Below are 26,906 nucleotides of genomic sequence, written 5' to 3' on the forward strand. Positions count from 1 at the left end.
GTAGTTTTGGTAAGCTAGTTGCATAAAACAGAACTTGATAAGCCTCCCTTTCAATCTGATGAAAGTATCAAACCCCAAGAACCCTAGAATTATTAGTAAAGGTGTTCACTTACTTCTGCAAGCTGATCCACCCCACTTGCTGTTCTTGCCAAGGTAACAAGATCATTCTGCATCTTCTCAACCCATTGTTTAATTCTAAGGAGACAAAAATGTACAATAGATTTAGTACAGCTTAGAAAAACGAGCCCCCAATTTCACGAACGTGGGATGCATAGCAGCTAGATCCTTAGAGATCATCAACTTTAAACCTATCCTTTGGATTGTTTAAAAATTGTGAATGTGTGACAAGCCTTTTAAATACAAACAGAGGAGTTGAAAATCATTAATCAATTCATTCAAACTTCAGTCAGTCACTAAGAGAATATGTAAGAATTTGAGTACATTTTTCCAAGCAAATTAAATAATGCTAGGGTTACTTTAGGATTGTCCTGCCCCTGGAGACAAATCTTCAGTCACACAGAGTGACTGCAGACTGCTGAATTGTTACAGCACTGTAAAAAGTCCCCGTGCGGGTGGGTGGTCATGTGACTGCATGTATGTAATTATCATACTTGTGGTCACGTGCCAACTAGTCACCCAGTTTCTATCAATGAAACAGAAGTGAGAGAAGCACAGGAGTCTTTTCGGCACAAGAACACAAGTATGCATATCGTATACATGCAGTCATGTGACCGCCCACCTGCATGCGGAATTCATGGGACTCATGACAGAGTGTCCATTGCACTCTGTACCATTTCAGCAGTTTACAGTCACATACTGTACTGTCAAGCAGTCTTCCCCATGATTGTGTAGCCTACTGAACCAGACTAAGGGACCATTTGAAACATTTAGGAAACCTTTACAGATGGTTTGTGGTAATTATTCTAATTTTCTGAGATAATGACTTTTGGGTTTTCATTGGTTGTAAGCCATAATCATCAACATTAACAGAAATAAACACTTGAAATAGATCACTCTGTGTGTAATGGCTCTATATAATATATATATGTTTCCCTTTTTGTATTGAATTACTGAAATAAATTAACTTTTTGATGATATTCTAATTTACTAATACTAATTTATTGAGATCCCCCTGTATCTAGTGTTTGGCACCTCCAGTGCTGAAGCAAAGCCTAGTTAAAGTAGGAAGCACTGATGACCAGAAGTATAGAGAAGACTAAAGACATGCTGTGTTAAAGGACAGCACCGGAGCTGTGAAGTGAGGGACGGAAGTAGCCAGGAAAATTTAGAGTCTAAACTTTTTTTTCACTCTACAAGTTATATGCTCTTGTTCTTCAGACATCTTAGAGCATAATAAGACTCATTTAATTTGCATCAAATAAATTTGATGCAAATTCACATTTTCTAGCAAGATTGTGTGAACTGTCACATTCAACTTTTTGCTAAATTTCCTTAGCAAAGATATATGAAATTATATGGGTCTAAAGTTACATAGTTAAATAGTTACATAGGTTGAAAAAAAGACCTAGGTCCATCTAGTTCAACCTTCCTCCACCAATTCTACATTCTGTCACTAAGTCACTCATAACCAACAATGTTGTGTGTACTGAGGAAATCATCCAGCCGTTTTTTAAAAGCTGTTATAGTATCTGCCATTACTACCGCTTGTGTTAGGGCATTCCACAGTCTGACTGCTCTAACTGTAAAGAACCCTTTCCTATTTAGCTGCTAGAATTGCTTTTCTTCCACTCACAGTGAGTGCCCCCTGGTCCTTAGTATTGTCCTTGGAGAGGTAAATTGCCATACACAATGTGTAGTCAAACAGTAGGCATTTGTTTTGTACAGCTGTATAAGCCAATCGACAAACTGTGAACGGAACTCCACAGTGTGATTTGTATGTGAGTTTTAGAGTAAGTTCACACATTGCATTTTTACCGCATTCTTCCTGCATTTTTTCCAAATGTTTTTGCCACCAAAAAAACACCGCATTTTACAGAACCAGATAAGTGAATGAGATTTCTGAAATGTCATTCACCTGCTGCTTATTTTTTCCTTCCAGATCCTGCAATTTTTTAGCATTTTGCAAAGTTTTTCACCCATTCAAATCAAGGAAATGTAAAAAACACATCAAAAGAGCATAACAAAACATGGGAAACGTGTGCGTATTCTATGCAATGTTTTTTCTGCCAACACTCGAGTACTTGCAACAGATTTTTTAGCTGTGAATACTGAACATGCACATACCCTTATCAATGAAGATGCTATACAGAAATAACTTGTTTGCCCTTACAACATTCATCAAGCTTAGCGATGAAATGCAGTTGTAGCAAAACATATGCAAAACTGAATGGTGTTTACTAGGGCATATTTTGATATAAGTAAGTAGAAAATTCCACCATAGTATAAACAGATGCAGTTCAATGCCATAAATTTAAAAAGACGGCTTTTAAAACACATCAGCGAGATTACATAGTAACCAATTAAAATGACGCAAAATCGGGATATTTCTGGCCTGTTAAATAGATTTCTCTTCACTATGCCATTTTTTCACGTAATGATTCTGCTGAGTAAGACAAGTGGGACGTAGAGAACTGGGACCATGATGAATCATCTAATCTGCCAGAGAGCTATTAGTAGAATTGCAACACATTTAGATAAAGCATACATATTGCGGTGACTGACCAGAGCTGGGTTGTTATATAGAGGTGAATAAAAAGAAGAGTTTGGTTGCCATCCAGTCTCTATAACATACAATATAATAAAGTAAAATAAATATCATCTCTGGGTGTATCAAGCAGGCCAATTTGACTAAATGATAACTGAATGGAATACATCATTACAATTTCTGTACAGTGATTTATCAATGAAAATGTACAGTCAGGGCCAGAAATATTTGGACAGTGACACAAGTTTTGTTATTTTAGCTGTTTACAAAAACATGTTCAGAAATACAATTATATATATAATATGGGATGAAAGTGCACACTCCCAGCTGCAATATGAGAGTTTTCACATCCAAATCGGAGAAAGGGTTTAGGAATCATAGCTCTGTAATGCATAGCCTCCTCTTTTTCAAGGGACCAAAAGTAATTGGACAAGGGACTCTAAGGGCTGCAATTAACTCTGAAGGCGTCTCCCTCATTAACCTGTAATCAATGAAGTAGTTAAAAGGTCTGGGGTTGATTACAGGCGTGTGGTTTTGCATTTGGAAGCTGTTGCTGTGACCAGACAACATGCGGTCTAAGGAACTCTCAATTGAGGTGAAGCAGAACATCCTGAGACTGAAAAAAAAGAAAAAATCCATCAGAGAGATAGCAGACATGCTTGGAGTAGCAAAATCAACAGTCGGGTACATTCTGAGAAAAAAGGAATTGACTGGTGAGCTTGGGAACTCAAAAAGGCCTGGGCGTCCACGGATGACAACAGTGGTGGATGATCGCCGCATACTTTCTTTGGTGAAGAAGAACCCGTTCACAACATCAACTGAAGTCCAGAACACTCTCAGTGAAGTAGGTGTATCTGTCTAAGTCAACAGTAAAGAGAAGACTCCATGAAAGTGAATACAAAGGGTTCAAATCTAGATGCAAACCATTCATCAATTCCAAAAATAGACAGGCCAGAGTTAAATTTGCTGAAAAACACCTCATGAAGCCAGCTCAGTTCTGGAAAAGTATTCTATGGACAGATGAGACAAAGATCAACCTGTACCAGAATGATGGGAAGAAAAGAGTTTGGAGAAGAAAGGGAACGGCACATGATCCAAGGCACACCACATCCTCTGTAAAACATGGTGGAGGCAACGTGATGGCATGGGCATGCATGGCTTTCAATGGCACTGGGTCACTTGTGTTTATTGATGACATAACAGCAGACAAGAGTAGCCGGATGAATTCTGAAGTGTACCGGGATATACTTTCAGCCCAGATTCAGCCAAATGCTGCAAAGTTGATCGGACGGCGCTTCATAGTACAGATGGACAATGACCCCAAGCATACAGCCAAAGCTACCCAGGAGTTCATGAGTGCAAAAAAGTGGAACATTCTGCAATGGCCAAGTCAATCACCAGATCTTAACCCAATTGAGCATGCATTTCACTTGCTCAAATCCAGACTTAAGACAGAAAGACCCACAAACAAGCAAGACCTGAAGGCTGCGGCTGTAAAGGCCTGGCAAAGCATTAAGAAGGAGGAAACCCAGCGTTTGGTGATGTCCATGGGTTCCAGACTTAAGGCAGTGATTGCCTCCAAAGGATTCGCAACAAAATATTGAAAATAAAAATATTTTGTTTGGGTTTGGTTTATTTGTCCAATTACTTTTGACCTCCTAAAATCTGGAGTGTTTGTAAAGAAATGTGTACAATTCCTACAATTTCTATCAGATATTTTTGTTCAAACCTTCAAATTAAACGTTACAATCTGCACTTGAATTCTGTTGTAGAATATTCATTTCAAATCCAATGTGGTGGCATGCAGAGCCCAACTCGCGAAAATTGTGTCACTGTCCAAATATTTCTGGACCTAACTGTATGTTTTTGAGAGTTGAACATAATGCTGTAAATAGAACAAAATGTATCAAAATTGGGGTTATTCGGTTTGGAAAATAATGAAGGCTTAGGGGCAATTTTATTACAGTGTACAAATATATGAGGGGACAGTACGTAGACCTCTCTAATGATCTTTATACACTTAGGCCGGCGATGGGGACAGGGAGATATCTTCTACGTCTAAAGGAAAGAAGGATTATATTGGCAAATGTAGATTCTTTACTGTAAGAACAGTAAGGTTATGGAACTCTCAGCCTCATGGTGTTATAATGGTTGATTTATTACTAAAAGTTATGAAAGGCCTGGTGTTGCAAGGTTTTCACAAACATCGCTGACTGTCATGGCGGTGTCAGGATCTGTGGAAACTACACATTCTGGCACTCTGCCTGCTATCTTCTTTCATAGCTAAGATTAGCACAGGTATACTCGGGCGTCGACTCACAGACCTATAATTCATAGGCAGACTAGCAAGCATTAACCCCTGTTGGGTTGGCCATCTCCTTTGATTACATGCAGTGTCAGACTGGTTACCGGGAGGAACCTCCAGTAATACCAGTCCTGGCTGTGGCTACCTGGATTGAACTCCGGAGCTCTCACCTAAGCTCTGGAGTGCCACCTGGACTGAACTCGAGGTTTGCAGGACTGAACTGCAAGTGCCAACTGATTTCCCGGCGATTGCGGTTCAGTTCATGGCAGCTGCGGACAGGCTGGACTGAACTCTGAAGCTGTCACCTGAGCTCCGGAGTTAAGCCCGGCATGTCCGCAGCTGTGACATGAACTGAACCACAATCGCTGTGAACCCCGAGTTCAGTCCAGGCTGCACTCTGGAGCTCAGATCAAAGCTCCGGAGTTCAGAACAGGTAACCACGGCCAGGACTGGTATTACTGGAGGTTCCTCCAGTAGCTAGTCCGATTCTGATTACATGCTGTGGTTGAGCCAGTAACATTCACTCCATTCCTATATATGCTGGCTGGACTATTCCATTAATGTAAGCTATTGCTTTTCTATACAAGTCTGATGAGGTGTTGTGATCCAGACTTACTGGTGGTTGAAGTACTTTATTGTTATGAGCAGTTCTGGTGTTAATCCTTGTTGTCCTTTTGTTGTTTTCTCATGCTTTTCTCCTTAGTTTCTTACGATTTGTTCCTGTAAGCTTGCAATGTTTCTGAATTTTATTTTTCCTGTCTGGCTTTAGCTGTTTTGCCATCATACTCCTGCCCCTTCCTTCCCTGAGAGGGAGAACACTTTAATTCTGGTCTGAACAATAGTAAGCCACAGGACTTCGACATCTCTACCATCAAGCATAGGTTAGGGATAGCCTTGGGTCCCCTAGTATGAGGGACAGTATAAGAGCTCCTTGTGCCTTGCTATCCTGAAGTCACATCATGACACCTGGCTGCCTTTCTTGAAAAATATAATATTACCAGTTATGTGCACTAGATTCTGTTATTGGGCATTAATCAGAGAATTAGTCGCATTGCTGCATGTGAAGTCGTAAAGGAATTTTTTCCCTAATATGTAGCTTATTGTCAGCCTGATGAAGTTTTTGTTTTCTTCTGGATCAACATGTTCGGCTATGAGTTGCAATCGATGGTCATAAGTCTACCTTAAAAACTATGAAAAGATGAAAATGGTGCAGATATCATAAGATTTGAAAACCTGATTGGGTGAATTACAGTTGTTTATAAGTTAGTGAAATCTCATAGGCCTATTTGCCATACGTGTCTTAAGGCCCCGTTACACGCAACGACGTATCTAACAATATATCGCCAGGGTCACGAATTCCGTGACGCACATCCGGCATAGTTAGCAACGTCATTGTGTGTGACACCAACGAACGGCCATTAACGATCAAAAATACTCACCTTATCGTTGATCGTTGACATGTCGTTCATTTTCAAAAAATCGTTAATTGTTGTTCGTCGTTCCCGAGGCAGCACACATCGCTATGTGTGACACCTCGGGAACGAGGAACTACAGCTTATCTGCGGCCGCCGGCAATGAGGAAGGAAGGAGGTGGGCTGGATGTTACGCCCGCTCATCTCCGCCCCTCTGCTTCTAGTGGGCGGCCGCTTAGTGATGCCGCTGTGACGCCGAACGAACCGCCCCCTTAGAAAAGGGGCGGATCGCCGGCAACAGCAACGTCGCTAGGCAGGTAAGTCTGTGTGATGGCTCCTAACGATTTTGTGCACCACGGGCAGCGATTTGCCCGTGACGCACAAATGACGGGGGCGGGTGCTTTCACCAGGGATATCGCTAGCGATATCGCTGCGTGTAAAGCCCCCTTTAGAAAGTAATCTCTTTTAGACGGCACTTAAAAGTAGTAATTTTCAATGCTTGTGATTCTTCATTAAAGGACTGTTTATAGTAAATCTGTCAGCTCAAATAGGCTACTATAAACAGCCCTTTAGCAGGTCCCAAGGGCAGTATAATATTCACCCTTTCAGCACTGTACAGGGATCTTTCTTTGTTACGTAAAATAAAACAATGCAAGAACAATGTTTTGGGTATCAGTCCTTGCTTAAACTTACAATGAATATGGCACAAGCCATGCGTTTCTCTGCGTAAGTTGTTTTAGGATTTTGGAACATCACACAGAATAATCACAATAGACATACTGAAACATTAAACCATCAAAATTAACAACATTGCAACTCTGAAGCTGTGATTCTCAATATCTGCAAATGTAGAGTACTACTAGGCACTAGTCATGTATTCAAACCTGCATCTACTTCATCACAGTTAGGCCTCATTCCGAAGTCAGTTTTTATTTATGTACGAGAAAAATGGACCAAGTTTCATCACTTATTTTCATTAGTTTCATCAGTTTTTTCATTGATGAGAAGAAAAAAGTTTCAGTATCTTATCTATCACTCAGAGAAAAATGGACAGCACATAGATGTTATCCTAATGCTGTTAGGTTTTTTTCACTGACCCATAGACTTGGATTGGTGCGTTTGATCTAACACTGGGATCAATGTTGGATAGGTCTCCATAATTTTGAATGGACCACTCAGTCCGAAGAAAAAAAATCTGACATGTGAACACCACATACACTGTCAAAGGTACGAGTGCTTTGTATTAATAAAAATAACAGCAGGCGAACAAGAAAAACAGATGCCTGAATAAGGCCTTATGGTATCTGTGGGTTCAACTGTAGAATTCACCAACAAGAACAAAAATATCACAGTTATTAGTGATGATACAAGACCGCAACCTCTCGTTATTCATGTGCTTACAGAGACGAGTGCTAAATAGACAGCACATAAGCAGTTTGTCTTCTATCTCTGCAATGGCATGTGGATAAAAAGAAGTGATTCTAAAATGCTTACATTTACAGAAAAACAGTAACACTTTTGCTAAGTTAAAAAATATTGGCCAGATGACAAGCATGCAGTCAATTCTACTGTTTTCATTTTTCTCGCTGTCGCTTTAATTCAGTTGCAGTCAACAATTGAACTTTACTTAATACTTTATAACATAGAATCATAGAATTGTAGAGTTAGAAGTGACCTCCTGGGTCATCTGGTCTAACCCCCTGTTCAAAGCAAGATTCACTATATCATCCCACACTGATGTTTGTTCATTCTCCTTTTGAAGACTTACATTGAAGGAAAACTTGCTACTTCATGTGGTAGCCTGTTCCACTCGATCAACTTGACTGTCAAAACATTTTTTCTAATATCCAATCTGTATCTCCTTACAATCAGTTTCATTCCATTGCTTCTAGTCTCTCCTTGTAAAAATGAGAATAGGGCTGATCCCTCCAGTGTGAAAGCCCTTGAGATATTTGTAGACAACTATTAAGTCTCCTCTTCATTTTCTTTTTTTGAAAGCTAAACATTCCCAAATTCTGTAGGGCAATGTTCTCACACTGCATCTTCTCTGAACCACAAAGATGCAGTGTTTTTGACCCCAAAAAACGTACCCTTGGCAAAAACACATCAAATTGCATGCGTATTTGACGCATTTTGCCCAAAGCGGTTTTTAAGTCAAATCTTTTGACTGGAAGGGCTCAAAATTGCTGGCAAAAATGCAAAAAGAACTGACATGCTGCATCTTGGCTGCATCTTCAAAAACACAGCCAAGATGCAGACAAAAAAAGATGCATACTGTGTAGATAGCAAAATACAAATCTTTGCTGGGAGAAGGAAAAGCATGCATTTAGGTGCATCTTTGTGACCTCAAAAATGCACCAAAAAATGCAGTAAAAGATGCAGTGTGTGAACATAACCTAACAGTTCCTCCTAAGACATGGTTTCCAGACAGTTCACCATTCTGGTCACTATTCTCTGAGTTCATTGATGCCTTTTTTTAAAATATAGTGTCCAAAACTGGACATCGTATTTGTGATGAGGTCTGGGCAATGAAGAATAGAGGACAATAAATACTTCACATGATCTAAACTGTATGCTTCTGTTAATACATTCCAGAATTATGTTTGCCCTTTTTGCTGCTGAATCCCACTGTTGACTCATGTTTAGTCTGTGATCTATTAGTATACCCAAGTCTTTTCCACACGTGCTGTTGCTTAGCTCTATACCTCCCATTCTGAATATACTTTTTTCATTTTTCTTGCCCACATTTAGGACTTTGAAACAGTGGTCAATAACTAACAGAATGGTTTTTAATGGGATAAATGCAATTTGTTTAGATCTTTTTGAATCCTCTCTCTCTCTTCTCTACTATTAGCTATCCCTTCTAGCTTTGTGCCATTAGCAAACTTAATCAGTTTACCCTCAATTCCTTAATGTAAATAATTGATAAAGATGTTGAACACCACAGGTGCCAGGACGGAGCCCTGTGGTACCCCACTTGAGATATTCTTCCAACTGGATGTGCAGCCATTTATGACCACTCTTTGGGTCCAATCACTAAGCCAGTTATAAATCCACATAATAATTGTCTTTGTCCATTCCATACTTGGTCATTTTTCAATAAGAATGGAATGAGATATATTGACTTCAGCAAAGCATTTGACAAAGTATCTACTGCATTTCCCTGATCCACCCAGTCTGTAATTCTGTCAAAAAAGGAAATTAAGTTAAACTGACATGACTTATTAGTTACAAACCCATGCTGGCTCTGGTTAATCACTTCATTCCCATCCAGGTACTTGCATATATGTTGTTTAATAATTTGTTCAAAGATCTTTCCTGGTACAGATGTTAGGCTCACAGGCTTATAGTTCTCTGGGTCCACCTTCTTCCCCTTTTTGAAGATAGGGTTAACATTTGCTCTTCTCCAGTTTTTTGAGACTTCTGTTCTCAAAGAGTTTTCAAAGATTGTGGAGAGTGGTTCAAAAATTTCCTCTGCTATCCTCTTCAGTACCCAGGGGTGTAATTCATCTGGACCTGGAGACTTGAATTAATTTAATGTTAGCTAAGTATTCCCTCACTATCTCTATCTTATCTTATCTCTATCTTATAGATAGCCTGGATTCTTCTATTCCTTCAGTAGAACAGTGAAGATCAGTGGATGTAACCTTCTATTTTCTGAGAGAAAACAGATGCAAAATAGGAATTTAAAAGTTCAGACTTCTCTACATCATTTTTATATAATTTAATATCCTCAATTAATTATTCCTGTTTTAGCCAATGATCGCATGCTATCCCAATGAAATTGCTGAATCTGAATGCAACTTGTATTGGAAACTACAGCTATGGCTAGAGTAAATCTGATACACAATCTGTAAAAAGAAATGGAAAATAGCACAACAGTGTTTCTCCAACTGGTTGGGCAGAAAAGGATTTATTAAACATTATCTACAAGTTTTGAGCTATGTGTAATCAGTTATCGCTAACGTTATAAAGATCACAGAAAATTGTGAGAACATGGAAAAATATGGTCTGGGAAAAATAAATGACTTGGGGCACTGATTTCCATCATAATATATCCTTTGATAAGTTTCCATAACCTCATTTCTAAGTGCTTTTAATAACACATATATTGGCCATGTTAAACATAAATAAAACTAATAGAAGCATTCCAGTGTAAATATTTTTTTTTATTAAATCTGTGTATATGTGCATGTAATGCAGTGAGTGTACTTATATACTCACCTACGTTGTTCTCTCCGGTGTCTAGCGCCTGTATTCTTCTCTTCATCATGATGTCACTGCTCTACAGACTGTTTCTAGGAGCTGGCTATGATTCCGGTTTGAGGAAATCATGTTATCACACCTACAGGGGCGTGATAACATGGAAAGAGGGCAGACTAGTCTAGGGAAACAATGCGTCTTTGACTAGTCAAGGCCGTTTACACATTGATTTTTGAGAATGATGTTATACAAGGCTGGTTAGGAAAGGAATTTCAATGTGCAAATGTGAATTCTACTGGGTTGGATGGTATAGGGAACCTGGCAGGTTCCCTTTAATAAAAAAATTCACATGGGGTGCTTCTTTAAGATAAGAACGGGATATGAAATGGAAAAGCAGATAGAATAAAAAGACAGAATTAATAATGATTGCACACAATCTAAGCACTGAGGACTCTTCACAATTTCAGTGTATTTCTATGGATTCTATTGAGTTCAGTCGGTAGTTTTCCAAAAAAAAAATAGTATTTGGTTTTAAATTAATGGACCAGTAAAGTGCGTGATTAACAACCAGTATAAGTGTCATAAATGGTGACACAGTGGAGAGGATGACAAAAGCATCATTTTGAATCGTACATTTTAACAGCCTAGTCTCATCTGAGTGTTGATACTGAAGAACATTGTTGCAGAAGTTCATTTACTTACAGGTCAGCAATAGATTTTACAATGGGTTTGAAAGGCGTACTAACAATGCTGTTTTTAATTCACCGTACTCCTACTCACTGATAAAATGTTGTGAGTGCTGGTCTCATGGATAATAGATGAGGGGAGGGAGACTATGTTTGTTCACGTCCGCCCCTCTTGTGGGATATATATATGCCTCTAAATCTCTCCCATGATCAAAAGAAAAACATAAAGTGGAATAAATAGAAAGGAATTTCAGTCATACACTGCATTTGTGCAATCTTCATAGTAATGTTTATATGTTCAGTCTTTAATTGGGATTTAGGTGCAGAGTGTGCATCTGAAATCTTATAGAACCCCTCAATCTGTAGCTAATGGAAGGGAATCCAGTATTTTATGCCCCAATTCACATGATAAACACCTGACTTGATAAAGATTTTTAAATTCACATTTTTTTTGTGATAATCTGCACAAAAAAGTCACTAGCACATGCGTGGATATAATCTGATTTTGAGCTTTCAATTTCTTTAAAAAACATGCTATACTTGTGAATGTAGCCTAAGTGAACCAAAAATGAAGATGAATAACTGATCACATATACTGACAAAAAAAGACACAGTTTTAGCATTTCAGAGTGCAACTGTATACTTTGTCATTTTATATCAGATTAAGTTGTGTACCTGTTCACATTGCAGTTCTGGGAGTGCCATCAGTCTTTTTGTCTAGATTAATGGGGGTCATGCTTTCTGACCGTGCAACCCTCCCCTACTAGTCACAGGTAATTTTATTTTCTATAGCAGGTTCCTATTTGCCCATACACAGGAGCTTTTTAAATCCAGAGAGAGACTTCAGTTCAGAGTAGGTACCCAGTATACGAGATATGCCTTGACGTGGCAACTGGGCAGATATAATATGGAGAATTTGGATGCTAAATATCTCACCTTTTTCTTAGATTTTCTTTAGCAGTAATGCATATCTATATTCTTACATTCATGATTTTCATGTTTGAGCATTTCAGAGTGCAACTGTCTCTTTTTATGTCATTTTATGTCATCTTCAGGTATGCAACAGTTCAAATTGCAATTTTGGGAATGCCGCCAGTCTTTCTGTCTAGATTAATGGGGGTCATGCCTTCTGACTGTGCACCCCTCCCCTACTGGCCACAGGTGATTTTATTCTCTATAGCAGGTCCTACTTGCCCATACACATGAGAATTTTAAACCCAGAGAGAGACTTCAGTTCCGAATAGCTACCCAGTATATAAAGGCATGCCATGACGTGGCTACTGCGCAGATATAAAATGGCCATTTTTGTATGCTAAATATCTACATTTTTTTTCTTAGATTTTCTTTAGCAGTAATGCATATCTATATTCTTACATCTTTGGTCTTCATGTTTTAACATTTCAGAGTGCAACTGTCTCTTTTTTTTCATTTTATGTCATGTTCAGTTATGCACCTGTTCACATTGCAGTTTTTGGAGTGCCGTAAGTCTTTTTGTCTTGATCATTATACTGATGCCAGGTCAAAAATAGCCAATTTAACCTTTAGAAAGAAAAGAATACAGAGTACTTAGGGATGCAGTAGGAATAAAATAAGAAACAAACTGCAACTTTTGACCTGGTGACAGGTTCTCTTTAAGTATCACAGTATAACTTCAGGGATATCAATCTTTCCACTTAGGAAGCAGAAGTGATTGTGAATCAATTTCACTTGCTTTGGTATAAATGAAAGCGACAACAGGTGCACTGGTGAGGAAACAGTAAGACAATCCCTATAAAGAGACTGCTTCATCAAGTGGCTGTTAGAATTACTTTAGCCTTATCATTCCAGAAACTTCTCTAATTTTGCATTTTGTTAAGGATCTTGTCATTTTTGGTAGCCATTTCAAGCCAGTAAGTCTGAACGGGTGTGTGTCCTGTCCAGCATTTCAGCAGGTGTAATCAGCTTCCTGTTGCAGCCAATGGTGTAGTACCACACTCTATTTAAACTCCTAGCATAGTGCTGGAGGTTGCCAGTTATATTTGGTTTATTTATTTTATCATGCTTTTTACCTCTTCTTCTTAACTTGAACCAGTGCCAGCTTATGATTCTGACTTTGTTCTGAATCCCTCCTGACTCAGATCCAAAATATCTTGACATCGCTTTGAACAACAACCTGGTATGTCATCCCAGCTATTACCCTACTATGGATTTTTCTCCTAATTGTGCCCCTGATTCTGTCAATTCTGTTATTAACTCAACTAATTTAACCATTCTTATCTCAGGTTTGATCTTCCAGCCATCAGCCTCTCTGCGGATGCAAACACATGGACCCCACAGTAAGTCCAGATCCCTGTAAAGGTATTTAGGGTTAAAGGTTACAGTTTCTATTGGGATCTCCTAGGCAGAGAAGCTTGAGCAAAGTCTGTATGAGGTTGCCTTTTTGGGCTTACAGCTTCTGACAGATTTAAACTATTTTTTTTTACTTTGTCTCCCCATAAAGTCTCAAAAACATTACCCAACGCCATTACAGAAAGCAAAGTCAGAGAGACCCTAGCGTAGCATCAACCCAGCCTCAGTACTTCTATCTCAGGCTGGAAGGAACACATCCAGAGCCCTAAAAAAATTACCTCTCATTGACCACTGACTGGTGTGCATGTTTCTGACCAAACTATGGGAAACAGACCTATGCTCATGTAGCGCCCCTGAACCCACCAGGGCACTACAAGTGTTACGTCACTGCCGGAGTCTGCTCCAGCGACTTCTGCTCCGATCGCCGGGCGACGCCGTGTTCCTGCCATGGATGGTGCTGGTGATGGGAGAGGAGTCGATGACAGCAGCATCGGTGGGCGCAGGCTCCGATCATCCACTGGGCTGGGTTATCTTGGGATCTGCAGTACCGCTGGCTGACTGTAGGTGGCGGGTGTCTCCCAGCTGAAGTACCATCATTCAGCTACAGCTAATGGGAAGACACCACACCCTTCTTATTCCCCCTCCTGTCTGCTGACCTCTGCCAGAGATAGTTCTGATTCTGGCTCATGTGCTGTTTGTTTTGTGATTCCTGTGCGCTGACTTGCTTGTTGTTGACTACCCTTCTGCCTGCTGTTTTGTACCTCGCTGCCCGACCCGGATCTGACCACTGCTACGTTTCCTGTTTACGCCTTTGCCTGCCGATTCTGTCCCGGTTCTGCTGTTCCTGGTTTGACCCTGCCTGACGACTACTCTTATTGGACTGCAGCCTTCCACGGGTAGAGATCTCCAGGGCCCTGTGTAATTCCAAATCCCTGTAAAGGGGTTAAAGTGTTTCAGGGTTCTGGGGTCCTGCTTGGTGAGGGGCTTCCCTCTAGTCTGTCCATCACATCCTACCTGAGTCTGTTGATCCAGGCAGGTGTTACAACAAGGTACTGCATCCTGTCAAAGATGCAGGGCCTACCCCCAGGGACCTGAAAGACCAGTGCCGTTAACAGATAAACACACTAAAATCCCAGTTTTTCCCCATCCACAGACTGATGACAGACTAGAATTGGACCCAATGGATGGCCACCAAAAGGTGGATCGGAACCAGTCCACTAGACGACAAGCAGGTGGGATGGGACTGACAGTTAAACAGTTAGTGAGTGGAAGTGAGAGGAGATGGACGTAACTGCACTGACACTGACACGGGATTGTAACGGTGACTTGAGGGCCCAGGCGTGTGGTTGCCAGTGGAGTACGACAAAGTACTTCCGGAACCATAGCACCGATGGGGTACAGAGCCCTAGGTCAGGCAAACGCTCCAGGCAGACCTGATAAAATCTGCACAGTGAGGGGACCATCCAGGACCTCACTGACCTTAGAAGTCTGGGGGCACCAGCAGTAATGGGAGAACCAGGGACCAGAATGGAACACTGACACTACAGGGTTCACACTGCCCGCCGTATGGACCAGAGACTGAGAGACAAAACAGGAGGGGACCCCCAGATGCTACAAACCACGGGGACCCACCAACTTGAGAAAGATGCAGGGGAAAGAAGCCACCAAGTCACCAACCCAGCACTGGGACTAAGGAAACCAGAGGTGAATACCAGCCTTCCTCCTGGCACCAGTTACCAACCACTGTGAGTAAAGAGAACCAGTTACACTGCAACCTCTGGTGTGGCCTACATTCTTTCTGCGCCCAACTCCATCACCTACCCCTGGGGCCTCGGCCCTACTTGCGGAGGGCCCAACATTCAGGCTGCCGTAAACATCAGCCCCAGTGGAGAGACTGTGCAGCGGCGGTTACATCACCATAACCGCAACCCTCAAGTGGCATCACGACAAACTCTATAAACTACTCCCTTGTATATAAACCCCTTTTAAAGCAACCCCCAAGGTCACAGAACTGGGCAATGGCCACCCAGTGACACATCCCATTAGCACACTGCCCGGGACGGAATACCTCTATGAAATCGCCATGTTTTGATTAGCCAGCATTGTAGAGGATAAAAAGCAAATATTTACATAGACATTTTGTGTTATATGCCCACATGGTTGAATGGCAAATATGCCTATTGGGAGCTCTTTAATACAGGGGAAGTGCATAATTTTGGAACAGCGGTGGATAGAAAAAAAACATTCCAGAATCAGAAGTAGCGCCAATTGGAGGAGGTACTCAGCTTAAATTAAAAGTCAAGAATAAGTTCACTGCGGCTTGTAGGCATTTGTGTAATGCTCCCCCCACAGCATTTCAACTGGGTTGCAGACTAAACCTTTACTGATAGTTTTCTTTTACAAACTATTCTTACGTAGATTTTGTAGTATCCTGAGGATCAAGTTCCTGTTGTAAGACCCAGTTTTGGCTAAGTTTTAGCTTTTGAATAGGTGGCCTCACATTTAAGTGGTATACAGAGAGGTTCATGGTCAACTTTATGATTACACAGGGCAAATGGTTGCAAAACAAGCCCAAATCATTAGCCCTCGACCACCACAATTGATAGTTGCTAAAGGTGGTGTCACACATAGCGACGCAGCAGTGATCACGACCAGCGATCTGACCTTATCAGGATCGCTGCTGCATCATTACATGGTCGCTGGTGAGCTGTCAAACAGGCAGATCTCACCAGCGACCAGTGACCAGCCCTCAGCTAGCAGCGACGCGTGGAAGCATAACTAAGGTAAATATCGGGTAACCAAGGAAAGCACTTCTCTTGGTTACCCGATATTTACCTTAGTTACTAGCGTCCACCGCTCTCATGCTGCCAGTGCCGGCTCCCTGTTCCCTCAACTCCTAGCCAGAGTACACATCGGGTTAATTACCCGATGTGTACTCCAGCTACGTGTGCAGGGAGCTGGGAGCCGGCACTGGCAGCGTGAGAGCACACCGCTTAGCACTGGCTCCCTGCACTCCTAGCCAGAGTACACATCGGGTTAATTACCCGATGTGTACTCCAGCTACGTATGCAGGGAGCAGGGAGTCGCACTGGCAGCATGAGAGCGGCGGACGCTAGTAACTAAGGTAAATATCGGATAACCAAGGAAAGGGCTTCTTGGGTACCTGATGTTTACCGTGGTTACAGCTTACCGCAGGCTGCCAGATGCTGGCTCCCTGCTCGCTTCAGTTCGTCGCTCTCTCGCTGTCACACACAGCGATGTGTGCTTCACAGCGGGAGAGCAACGTCCAAAAAATGAAGCAGGACATTCAGCAACGACCGGCGACCTCACAGCAGGGGCCAGGTCGTTGCCGGATGTCACACATAGCGACAGCAACGGGATGTCGCTGCTACGTCACAGCAAATGGTGACTTAGCAGCGACGTCTTTGTCGTCGTCGCTATGTGTGACACCACCTTAAGAGATGTTTGTGCTGATCTTCTGTATATACTAGGTGTTTACTGATATACTGTGTTTGGCCATAATACCCTGCACTATGTTTAGTGAAATCCAAACATCTCCACCTTGATCTTATCTGCCGAAAGTATATAATTCTAGAAATATTGTTGCTTATTCTGATGCAACTTTGCAAACTTTAGCCATACTGCCCTGTTCTTTTTTTAGAAAGATGAGGCTTTCCCCTGGAAACACTTCTAAACAAGCCATACTTATTCAGTTGTACTAATTGTACTGTCATGAACTTGGACATTTAAACTGCTGAGGCCTTTAGAATTTGGGCTCCAGCGCTTGTGATTTTTGTGCAATTTCTTTGATCATTATGCAGTTTGACCAAGGAGTTAATTTTCTCCGATGACCACTATTGTGAGGATTGTCCATTGTCTTGAATGTTTGCCACTGGTGAATAATCTTTCTCACTGTAAAATGATGAATATCGTACTGCTTGGAAATGATGTCAAAACCCTTACAAGATTGATGGTAAACAATAATTGTTTCGAAGATCATTACTGACGTCTTTCCTTCTTGGCATTGCATTAACACAAAACTAAATGCTCCAGACTAGCAAACTGCCAAAACGTCTGCAATTTTGGAAGTGTCTAAACTTGTTGATGGACAACTCAATCAAGGCTCTTTGATTATCTGCACTAGGAGGCTACTCAGCCTCTTAAAGAAGTTGTCTGACAGCACAATATTTTTTGGATTATTCAAGTGGAGGCATTCAGGGAACTCTGTGGATCTCGGGCAGGACACTCTGGGGGTCCGCACTGACTCTTTAAATGGTGTTTGTCTGTCCAGAAGTCACAGCACCCCTGCATCCTTGAGATGCAACTATAAGGTTACGTCACTAGGTGTGAATTAAGACTTGTTCAACTGTACTGTCAGGCTTCCACCAGGAAGTGCAGAAGAAGAATGGAGACAGAACTCCATAAAGCAGTTAGACTAAAGCCCACAAGGGGGCACAAGCACCAGTGAAAGGGTAGTCAGCAAGTCTAAAGGGTGCTTTACACGAGACGATCTATCGTGCGATAGATCGTCGGGGTCACGGTTTTTGTGACGCACATCCGGCATCGCTTGCGACGTCGGGCTGTGTGACACCTCTGAGCAACGCAGTATCGCTCACAAATCGTGAGTCCTGTACTTGTCGCTCGGTTTCATAATCTCGTTTAATTAAAATAACGCCGGTTGCTCATCATTCCCGGGGTAGCACACGACGCTCCGTGTGACACCCCAGGAACAATGAACAGCAGCTTACCTTTGTCCCGCGGCACCCGCCGGCTATGCGGAAGGAAGGAGGTGGGCAGGATGTTTACGTCCCGCTCATCTCCGCCCCTCCGCTTCTATTGGCTGGCCGCTGTGTGACGTCGCTGTGACGCCGAACGTTCCTCTCCCTTCAGGAAGAGGAGGTTCGCCGCCCACAGCGACGTCGCACAGCAGGTAAGTGCAGGTGACGGGGGGTTAACAACTTTGTGCGCCACGGGCAACTAATTGCCCGTGACGCACAAACGACAGGGGCGGGTACGATCGATCGTGAAATTGCACGATAGCTCGTACCGTGTAAACCAGGCTTAAGTCTTAACCAGGAAGTCCCATCTGAACAAGGGGGTGAGCAAGCCATAAACAGGTAGAAGCACGAGGGTTAGGAGCCAAAAGGTCATGTCAGAAGCCAAAAAGGGAAGCAGAGCCATGGTCAGGAAATGTTACTGAGGTCAGAGGCCGGGAGAGCAAGCAAGTACAAAATAGGAGGAGGAGACCGAGATACAGAACGGGACCAGGGTCTGGGAGACAGAGCAGACAAAAAGTACAAGGGAAACGGAGGTCAGGGAGAGGTAAGCTGTGTAGCAGGATGGATCAGGTCTAACTCACAAAAACCATTTGTGTATGCTGAAGAACAGGAACTATTACTGGTGGGTTCCAGAGGTCTCCACACCATAATAAAGCAGCCTGAGTCCCGGAATGTGGCATAACAAAACAGACCCCTCCCATCTGACTTAACCCCATCAGAGTTAAGGCCGCTTTACACGCTGCGACATCGCTAGCGATGTTGCTAGCGATCGCACCCCGCCATCGTTCGTGTATCATGGGCAAAATCGCTGCCTGTGGCGAACAATATCGTTGGTATGTGTTACACGCACATACCTTACTAACGACGTCGCTGTGGCCGGCGAACAATCTCTTGTTTAAGGGGGAGGTTCGTGCGGCCTCACAGTGACGTTACACAGCGGGACACCAATAGAAGCGGAGGGGTGGAGAACAGCCGCATTAACGTCACTCCCACCTCGCTGCCGGAGGACGCAGGAACTCTGTTGTTCGTCATTCCCGAGGTGTCACACGTAGCGATGTGGGCTGCATCAGGAACAATGAACAACATGCGTCCAAAACGAGCAGCGATATTTTGAAAATGAACGACGTGTCAACAATCAACGATTTGTGCCGCTTTTTGGATAGTTAGCGGTCGCTCATAGGTGTCACACGCAACAACGTCACTGAGGCCAGATGTGTGTCACGAATTCCGTGACCCCAGGGACATATTGTCAGATAAATCGTAGCGTGTAAAGCGGCTTTTAAGCTACAGTAATGATATGTACAAGCAGCATTGTGGCTCAATAAACTAATTGCAGAACAGTTTAAATTTAGACAAGTCTGCATATTTTCCCCAGACACAGTTCTTGAATGTGGTGTCTTATAAAATTAGCACCAGTTTGTCACTTTGTGCATGAGATGGAAACATCAGAGACGAAAACTAATGTAACTGATTACACTCTCTACAGTGCTGCACAATATGTTGACACTAGATTAGCAACAGGCAATAAAACTTTTTTTATATATATATATATATATATATATATATATATATATATATATATATATATATATATATATATATATATATATATATATATATATAAAAGTAGCCCAAATAACAATATTCTTCTTGTTTATTGTTCCATCAAAATAAAACATGTTGATATTAATGTGATTATTCTTACTGATTAGGCAGGTGATAATTGATAACCCTAATTTAATCTGGGTTTTTTTTGTCAAGTAAATGCATGTTCGAATAACATGAAAAGTAATGTTCTTCATAACTAGCAAAGCTTAACGGCCAATAACAAGAACTGTTGGAGGCACTAATATAACGAGCAGAATAATAGCATTGTAAAAATTGCTCGCGGCAGTTAATACTAAATGCACAGTGCAATGTTATATTTTGCTTTTTATTTACGATCTTTATCTTTTATATTGCGATAATAATGCAACTAATTTTATAACAAAAAGTTTCTGATTCAATAAAACATCTGGTCTTTGTGTCATGTTCACATGATATCATGAAGTTTAATTTCATGGTTACAAAAGCAAAATAAAGCAAACAACATGAATTCTGCTAATAAGGTGGAGCCTGCTGGGTACAAAGAAGAAAAACCTAATTTATATGGAGAGGTAAAAATTAAGTCTTACATTTAAAGTAGATTTTTTGAGACACTCATCTGCTGGCTGACTTCATTTTATAAGGATCAATAATTCATATTTTTAAAACACTATTTTAAAAAAATCATATTGTTATGTTATGATTATTATTATTATTATTATTTCTATTCTATAAAGTTGTTGTTTTTGCTGGAATTAATTCCTTTTGTTCTCTCACTAATATTATGTGCTCACCTCCTTGAATTAACTGTAAGAATAAAAATGTGCTTCAATAGATTCCCCTGTGAACAGCAAAATGTTCATCTAGTGAAGGTTGTAGTTCTCATGTACTGTGAATTTATTGCTGACAATGAATGCTTTTTTGAGTTTGTTTCTTTCCATCAGTGTTTTTCTGCCTTGTTACCAATTACAAAATACATGGAGTCTTGCATTAAGGTTTTCTTTTTTCTTTTTTTATTAAGGTTATTTTTCTTTTTTCTACTTTATTTTCAGAAATCAAGAAAACTTTTATTTTTAAACCTGAAAATATTTTATACAGAATACGGTAATAAAATCTAATCGCTGTCTACACTGCCGCTCTTCTCTGCTCCGTGTGTTGAACATTCATACTTACTTTTTCTTGGCCCGCCACATGCTCAGATTAGGTTGGTGACATGGATGCTATCAATCAATGGCCATTTGAATATACCAGACTCCTAGACTTGGAGAGTTCAAGAGAGGATATTTAAATGGTTTCTGTGCATGGGCCTAAAAAGGTATCAACCACTGAGGACTTCAGTTCTTTTAAAGAATTTTTTTTGGGCCTAATTGTCATATTACGCCTCTTAATCAGAGTGTTTTCAACAATACAAAGTGATATTCGTGTGGGGTATGTGAAAAGGTGACTGGCTACATTATTAATGGCCGGTATGTACCACATAAATGGTATGGTGTAATCTTCAGGAGTGCTGGTACTTTAGTGCACATGTTTTTGCTATAGTATTCATACTGTGAGGATCACAGGTGGCTGGAGGGATCGGTGGGTCTGGCAACCTACTGTACATACCCCACCCATGGGTGTGTTTGACTTCTGTCTGACAGGTCACATGAGAGACTTAATGGAGTCTGTTGTTTGGCACATGGCAGAGTGAGTGTGAGGCTGACAGGAGTCAGTGTTGAGAAGCTGCCAGGCTTCCATGAAGAAACCTTATGGAGAGGTGGGTGGAGACTGGGGAGAGACTGCAGCCAGCATGGAGATTGCTGGACTGTGAGAGAAGCCGCCTCAGAAAGACTGAGGAGGTTGCTAAACTCTGGATAGCAGTATGAAGCCTCTCTGAGGGGATCCACTTGGAGAAGAATGGGTTCACTTCACCTGATTGGGATCAGTGTATGGAGGGCTGTGAAAGAAACCTTTCCAGAAGGTAACGGTCTTGAAAGCCGTGTCTGAATACTTGCAGGGGTCAATGAGATAATAATGGTAAATGGACTGTAATGACTGTATGTTCCTTTAAGCTGGAAGAGATTCATGCTATATGTGAAGAGAAGTTTATGAGCTGTTATAATAAACTGCTGGACTTTTCTTCAACGGTTTGTGCTCCTGTGTTACCTTGCATCTCAGCAAAAGTGAGTAAAACCTCCATGTTGCAGTGTATGAACGGAGCACAACCTCAAAGATGGTCAACTTGACGACAAATTGACTTAACAATATTCTTAATTTTTGGACCTTGCTGGATTCCCAGCTATTTCCACATCAGAAAAAGAAATGGATGTAGACCATTTGGCTAGAATTTGGCTCACCAGCGTGCTTTTTATGCAGAAATTCGTGTTTTTTGTTTTTTTTTGCATATGAAAAATACAGAGTGATTTCCATCAGTCTGTTGATCAGATTTTCATAAGTGTGTCAGTTTTTGTCATGTTTCATCAAGCTTTTCTCAAATGCAAAAAAAAATAATTATGGAGGTTTCCGAAGCTTATAAGCTGACGCATTTCAGATTTATAGATAAGATCCTTACTCACCTAAGAGTAAGGATCTTATCTATAGATCCAAAACGCATCAGTTGTTATTTATGGACTTTTAATTGTGTATCTATTTTTAACATGAAGATCCAATAAAGATTTTTCTACTTTTACACAATTTCTGGATGGTATCCTATTTGGTGCTGGAAACAACCTAGAATTTTTTTCTGCTGCTCTATCCTGGGAACCCCAATCCTGGTGTAATCCGTGCATCATACTGGACTCACATTACAGGAATTACGGTAGACTGAAACTATTTTTTCTTTTCTTCCTTTGTACTATCTTTGCAAACACTCACTGAAAGACAGACAGCACCAGAATGTAACTAAGATGCTTGCAGTGTGTGACCAAATTGTTGACGGAACCATAAACATGCAGTGACAAGTTTGATCTATTGGCATCACAGTAGTGGCTCAGTGGTTAGCACTGCAGTCTTACAGCACTGGGGTCCACCAAGGACAAAACTCTACAAAGAGTTTGCATGTGCTCCCCATGTCTGTGTTGTTTGTTCCTCTAGTTTTTTCCCATGCTATAAAGATATATTGATAAAAAATGAAAAAGGTTTTCCACTATTAATGGGACCCCCTCCCTTTCATTTATCTTAACTAACACTTTCCTAATATTTTCTACTACCTATCCTGCTCCTGTAAGCTGATCTCTCTGCATTGCATATATACCTGTGTTGATGTTTTGCTTCGATCCTTCCGGTCTGGAGACTGGAATCGGGCAAACTGAACAGGGCGCGTCACTTGTGGGGGCAGGGCTGCCTCTCTGTGAGTGACAGCAGTCTGGGCAAGCATGCCCAGCTCAGACTTCACTCTTCTCTTAGGCTACTTTCACACTTGCGTTGGACGGGATCCGTAGCATTGCGTTGTGTGACGGATGCAACGGATGTGTTGCATATAGTGGCACAATGGATGCTAAAGATCGAACAAAATAACGCAATCCGCTATAGGTTTTTTTTCCTTGACTTTACACATCTGAGCATGCGCAGTTGTGTAAAGACGGTTGCGTTAACGGAATCCGCCACCATAGGCATCCATTATTAAAACAACGGACACCAACGGATTCCTGCAGGTTGCGTTTTTTGACACTCCGCAAAGCGCAGAAAAACGCTACATGCAGCGTTCCATCCGCCCGACGGTCACTCGCGGTCAGCATCAAAACAACTGATGCGCCGTGGGACGGATGCAATGCAAGACCATCCATTGCTATCCCTAGCTAACAGAAGTCTATGAGGAATATAACGGATTCCTGCAACGGTTACCGTAATTCCTCAAGGCTGCGGATAGCAACGGAAGCCGTCCAACGCAAGTGTGAAAGTAGCCTTAAGGCTGCTTTACACGGTACGACCGATTGTGCGATTTCACAATCGATCGTACCCGCCACTGTCCTTTTTGCATCACGGGCAAATCGCTGCCCGTGTCGCACAAAGTCAGTAACCCCCGTCACACATACTTACCTCTCGTGTGACCTCGCTGTGGGTGGCGAACGTCCACTTCCTGGAGTGGGAGGGACGTTCGGCGTCACAGCGACGTCACACGGCTGCCGGCCAATAGAAGCGGAGGGGCGGAGATGAGCGGGACGTAAACATCCCGCCCACCTCCTTCCTTCCACATAGAGCCGGCGGCGGCCGCGGGAGGCAGGTGAGCTGCTCATCGTTCCCGTGGTGTCACACGGAGCGGCGTGTGCTACCACGGAAACGATGGTCAACTAAATTAAACGATATTATGGAAACTAGCGAGCAGTACCCGACTCACGATTTGTGAGCAATACTGCGTCGCTAGGAGGTGTCACACAGGCCGGCATCGCCAGCGATGCCGGATGTGCGTCACAAAAACCGTGACCCCGACGATCTATAGCACGATAGATTGTCTGGTGTAAAGCAGCCTTTAGTCTGCTTTACAATGCAGGTCTTTCATTTGACAAGCATTAAGATGTGCTGATCATTAGATAATAAAGTATATCACAATATAATTTACTATCTAATGGTCAGCACATCGCAGCAATTGTCCCATCAAAGCACCGCACTGTAAAGCAGACTGAGAGAAGAGTGAAGCATAATCTGGGCATGCGTGCCCAGACTGTTGTCACTCACAGAGAGGCAGAGAGATAGCACCCGGTCCCATCAGTGATGTGTCTTGCTCAATTGTCTCCAGACCTCAAGGATTAAAAGAAAACATCAACATTTTAATATATGCGCCACTGAGAAGTGTACCAAGAGAGTTTTAGTTAGGAAGAGTTCGGTCAAATGAAAGGCGGTCGCATTAGTAGTGGAAAACTCCTTTAAGATTGTGAGCCAAAGTGAGGACAGTGATGATCACGCGGATAAAGCGTCGTGAAATTAATAGCACTATATAAGTGAGTATAATAAATAAAATAAATGATCCAAGTAAATAAGAAATCCTGTAAACAGAAGCTATGTTTTGACCGTAGTTATGCTACAAATCTGGTGTCTGACCAACGCCATACCATGCACGCCTGATTTTGGTTTGCAATATATTCCTCCTGTTGGTGGCTGTTCAGACTCAGTTACCTCACCCCTTTCCACAGGCAATGCTAATTAAGCACCATTCTTGGATCTGGTCCGCCTTTATCAATGGTTGCTGTTTGACACTGGGAGGATCAGTTCTGATATAGTCCTGGTATGTGTAGGGCTTGCTCCACATGCTGGGACCTGGGCTGGTCTCTATCCACAAGTGCCTTTTTTGCAACATGGAAGCGGCTATATACAGGTTGCAGGTATGTGTGCTCCATTATGGTTCTGCTTTTAACTTTATCTAGGAGGCCGCATTGGCACATGAAATACAGAATGTAGAGTAGGACCCCCCTATTGAGATTTGCCGTGACGTTGGCAGGGGTGGCTCAAAAAATTGATCAATTATTTGCTAAAAATCTCATTTTTTTATTATAGTACAGTTGGAATAAATATGTGAATTTTCACTTTTTATATGATGCATGCCAATTTCAGATCGTGCTGGTTCCCCTTTTTTTCTCTGTTTTGACCGTAGTTATGCTACAAATCTGGTGTCTGACCAACACCATACCATGCACGCCTGATTTTGGTTTGCAATATATTCCTCCTGTTGGTGGCTGTTCAGACTCAGTTACCTCACCCCTTTCCACAGGCAATGCTAATTAAGCACCATTCTTGGATCTGGTCCGCCTTTATCAATGGTTGCTGTTTGACACTGGGAGGATCAGTTCTGATATAGTCCTGGTATGTGTAGGGCTTGCTCCACATGCTGGGACCTGGGCTGGTCTCTATCCACAAGTGCCTTTTTTGCAACATGGAAGCGGCTATATACAGGTTGCAGGTATGTGTGCTCCATTATGGTTCTGCTTTTAACTTTATCTAGGAGGCCGCATGGCACATGAAATACAGAATGTAGAGTAGGACCCCCCTATTGAGATTTGCCGTGACGTTGGCAGGGGTGGCTCAAAAAATTGATCAATTATTTGCTAAAAATCTCATTTTTTTTATTATAGTACAGTTGGAATAAATATGTGAATTTTCACTTTTTATATGATGCATGCCAATTTCAGATCGTGCTGGTTCCCTTTTTTTCTCTGTTTTGACCGTAGTTATGCTACAAATCTGGTGTCTGACCAACACCATACCATGCACGCCTGATTTTGGTTTGCAATATATTCCTCCTGTTGGTGGCTGTTCAGACTCAGTTACCTCACCCCTTTCCACAGGCAATGCTAATTAAGCACCATTCTTGGATCTGGTCCGCCTTTATCAATGGTTGCTGTTTGACACTGGGAGGATCAGTTCTGATATAGTCCTGGTATGTGTAGGGCTTGCTCCACATGCTGGGACCTGGGCTGGTCTCTATCCACAAGTGCCTTTTTTGCAACATGGAAGCGGCTATATACAGGTTGCAGGTATGTGTGCTCCATTATGGTTCTGCTTTTAACTTTATCTAGGAGGCCGCATGGCACATGAAATACAGAATGTAGAGTAGGACCCCCCTATTGAGATTTGCCGTGACGTTGGCAGGGGTGGCTCAAAAAATTGATCAATTATTTGCTAAAAATCTCATTTTTTTATTATAGTACAGTTGGAATAAATATGTGAATTTTCACTTTTTATATGATGCATGCCAATTTCAGATCGTGCTGGTTCCCTTTTTTTCTCTGTTTTGACCGTAGTTATGCTACAAATCTGGTGTCTGACCAACACCATACCATGCACGCCTGATTTTGGTTTGCAATATATTCCTCCTGTTGGTGGCTGTTCAGACTCAGTTACCTCACCCCTTTCCACAGGCAATGCTAATTAAGCACCATTCTTGGATCTGGTCCGCCTTTATCAATGGTTGCTGTTTGACACTGGGAGGATCAGTTCTGATATAGTCCTGGTATGTGTAGGGCTTGCTCCACA

General features: G+C 41.9%; 1 protein-coding gene across 4 annotated transcripts in view; it reads right to left on the reverse strand.

The window, feature by feature from the left end:
* CACNA2D1 (calcium voltage-gated channel auxiliary subunit alpha2delta 1) overlaps window positions 1–26,906 on the reverse strand; it is a 1,186,557-nt gene that overhangs the window by 1,037,670 nt on the left and 121,981 nt on the right. For all 4 annotated transcript variants that reach the window (XM_075345217.1, XM_075345220.1, XM_075345219.1 and 1 more), the window contains exon 2: window positions 114–195. In XM_075345217.1, coding sequence (XP_075201332.1) covers window positions 114–195 — 82 coding nt within the window. The remainder of the gene's footprint in view (window positions 1–113; window positions 196–26,906) is intronic.

This window comes from Anomaloglossus baeobatrachus, chromosome 4, assembly GCF_048569485.1.
Source record: "Anomaloglossus baeobatrachus isolate aAnoBae1 chromosome 4, aAnoBae1.hap1, whole genome shotgun sequence".
In the NCBI taxonomy this organism is placed as follows: Eukaryota; Metazoa; Chordata; class Amphibia; order Anura; family Aromobatidae; genus Anomaloglossus; species Anomaloglossus baeobatrachus.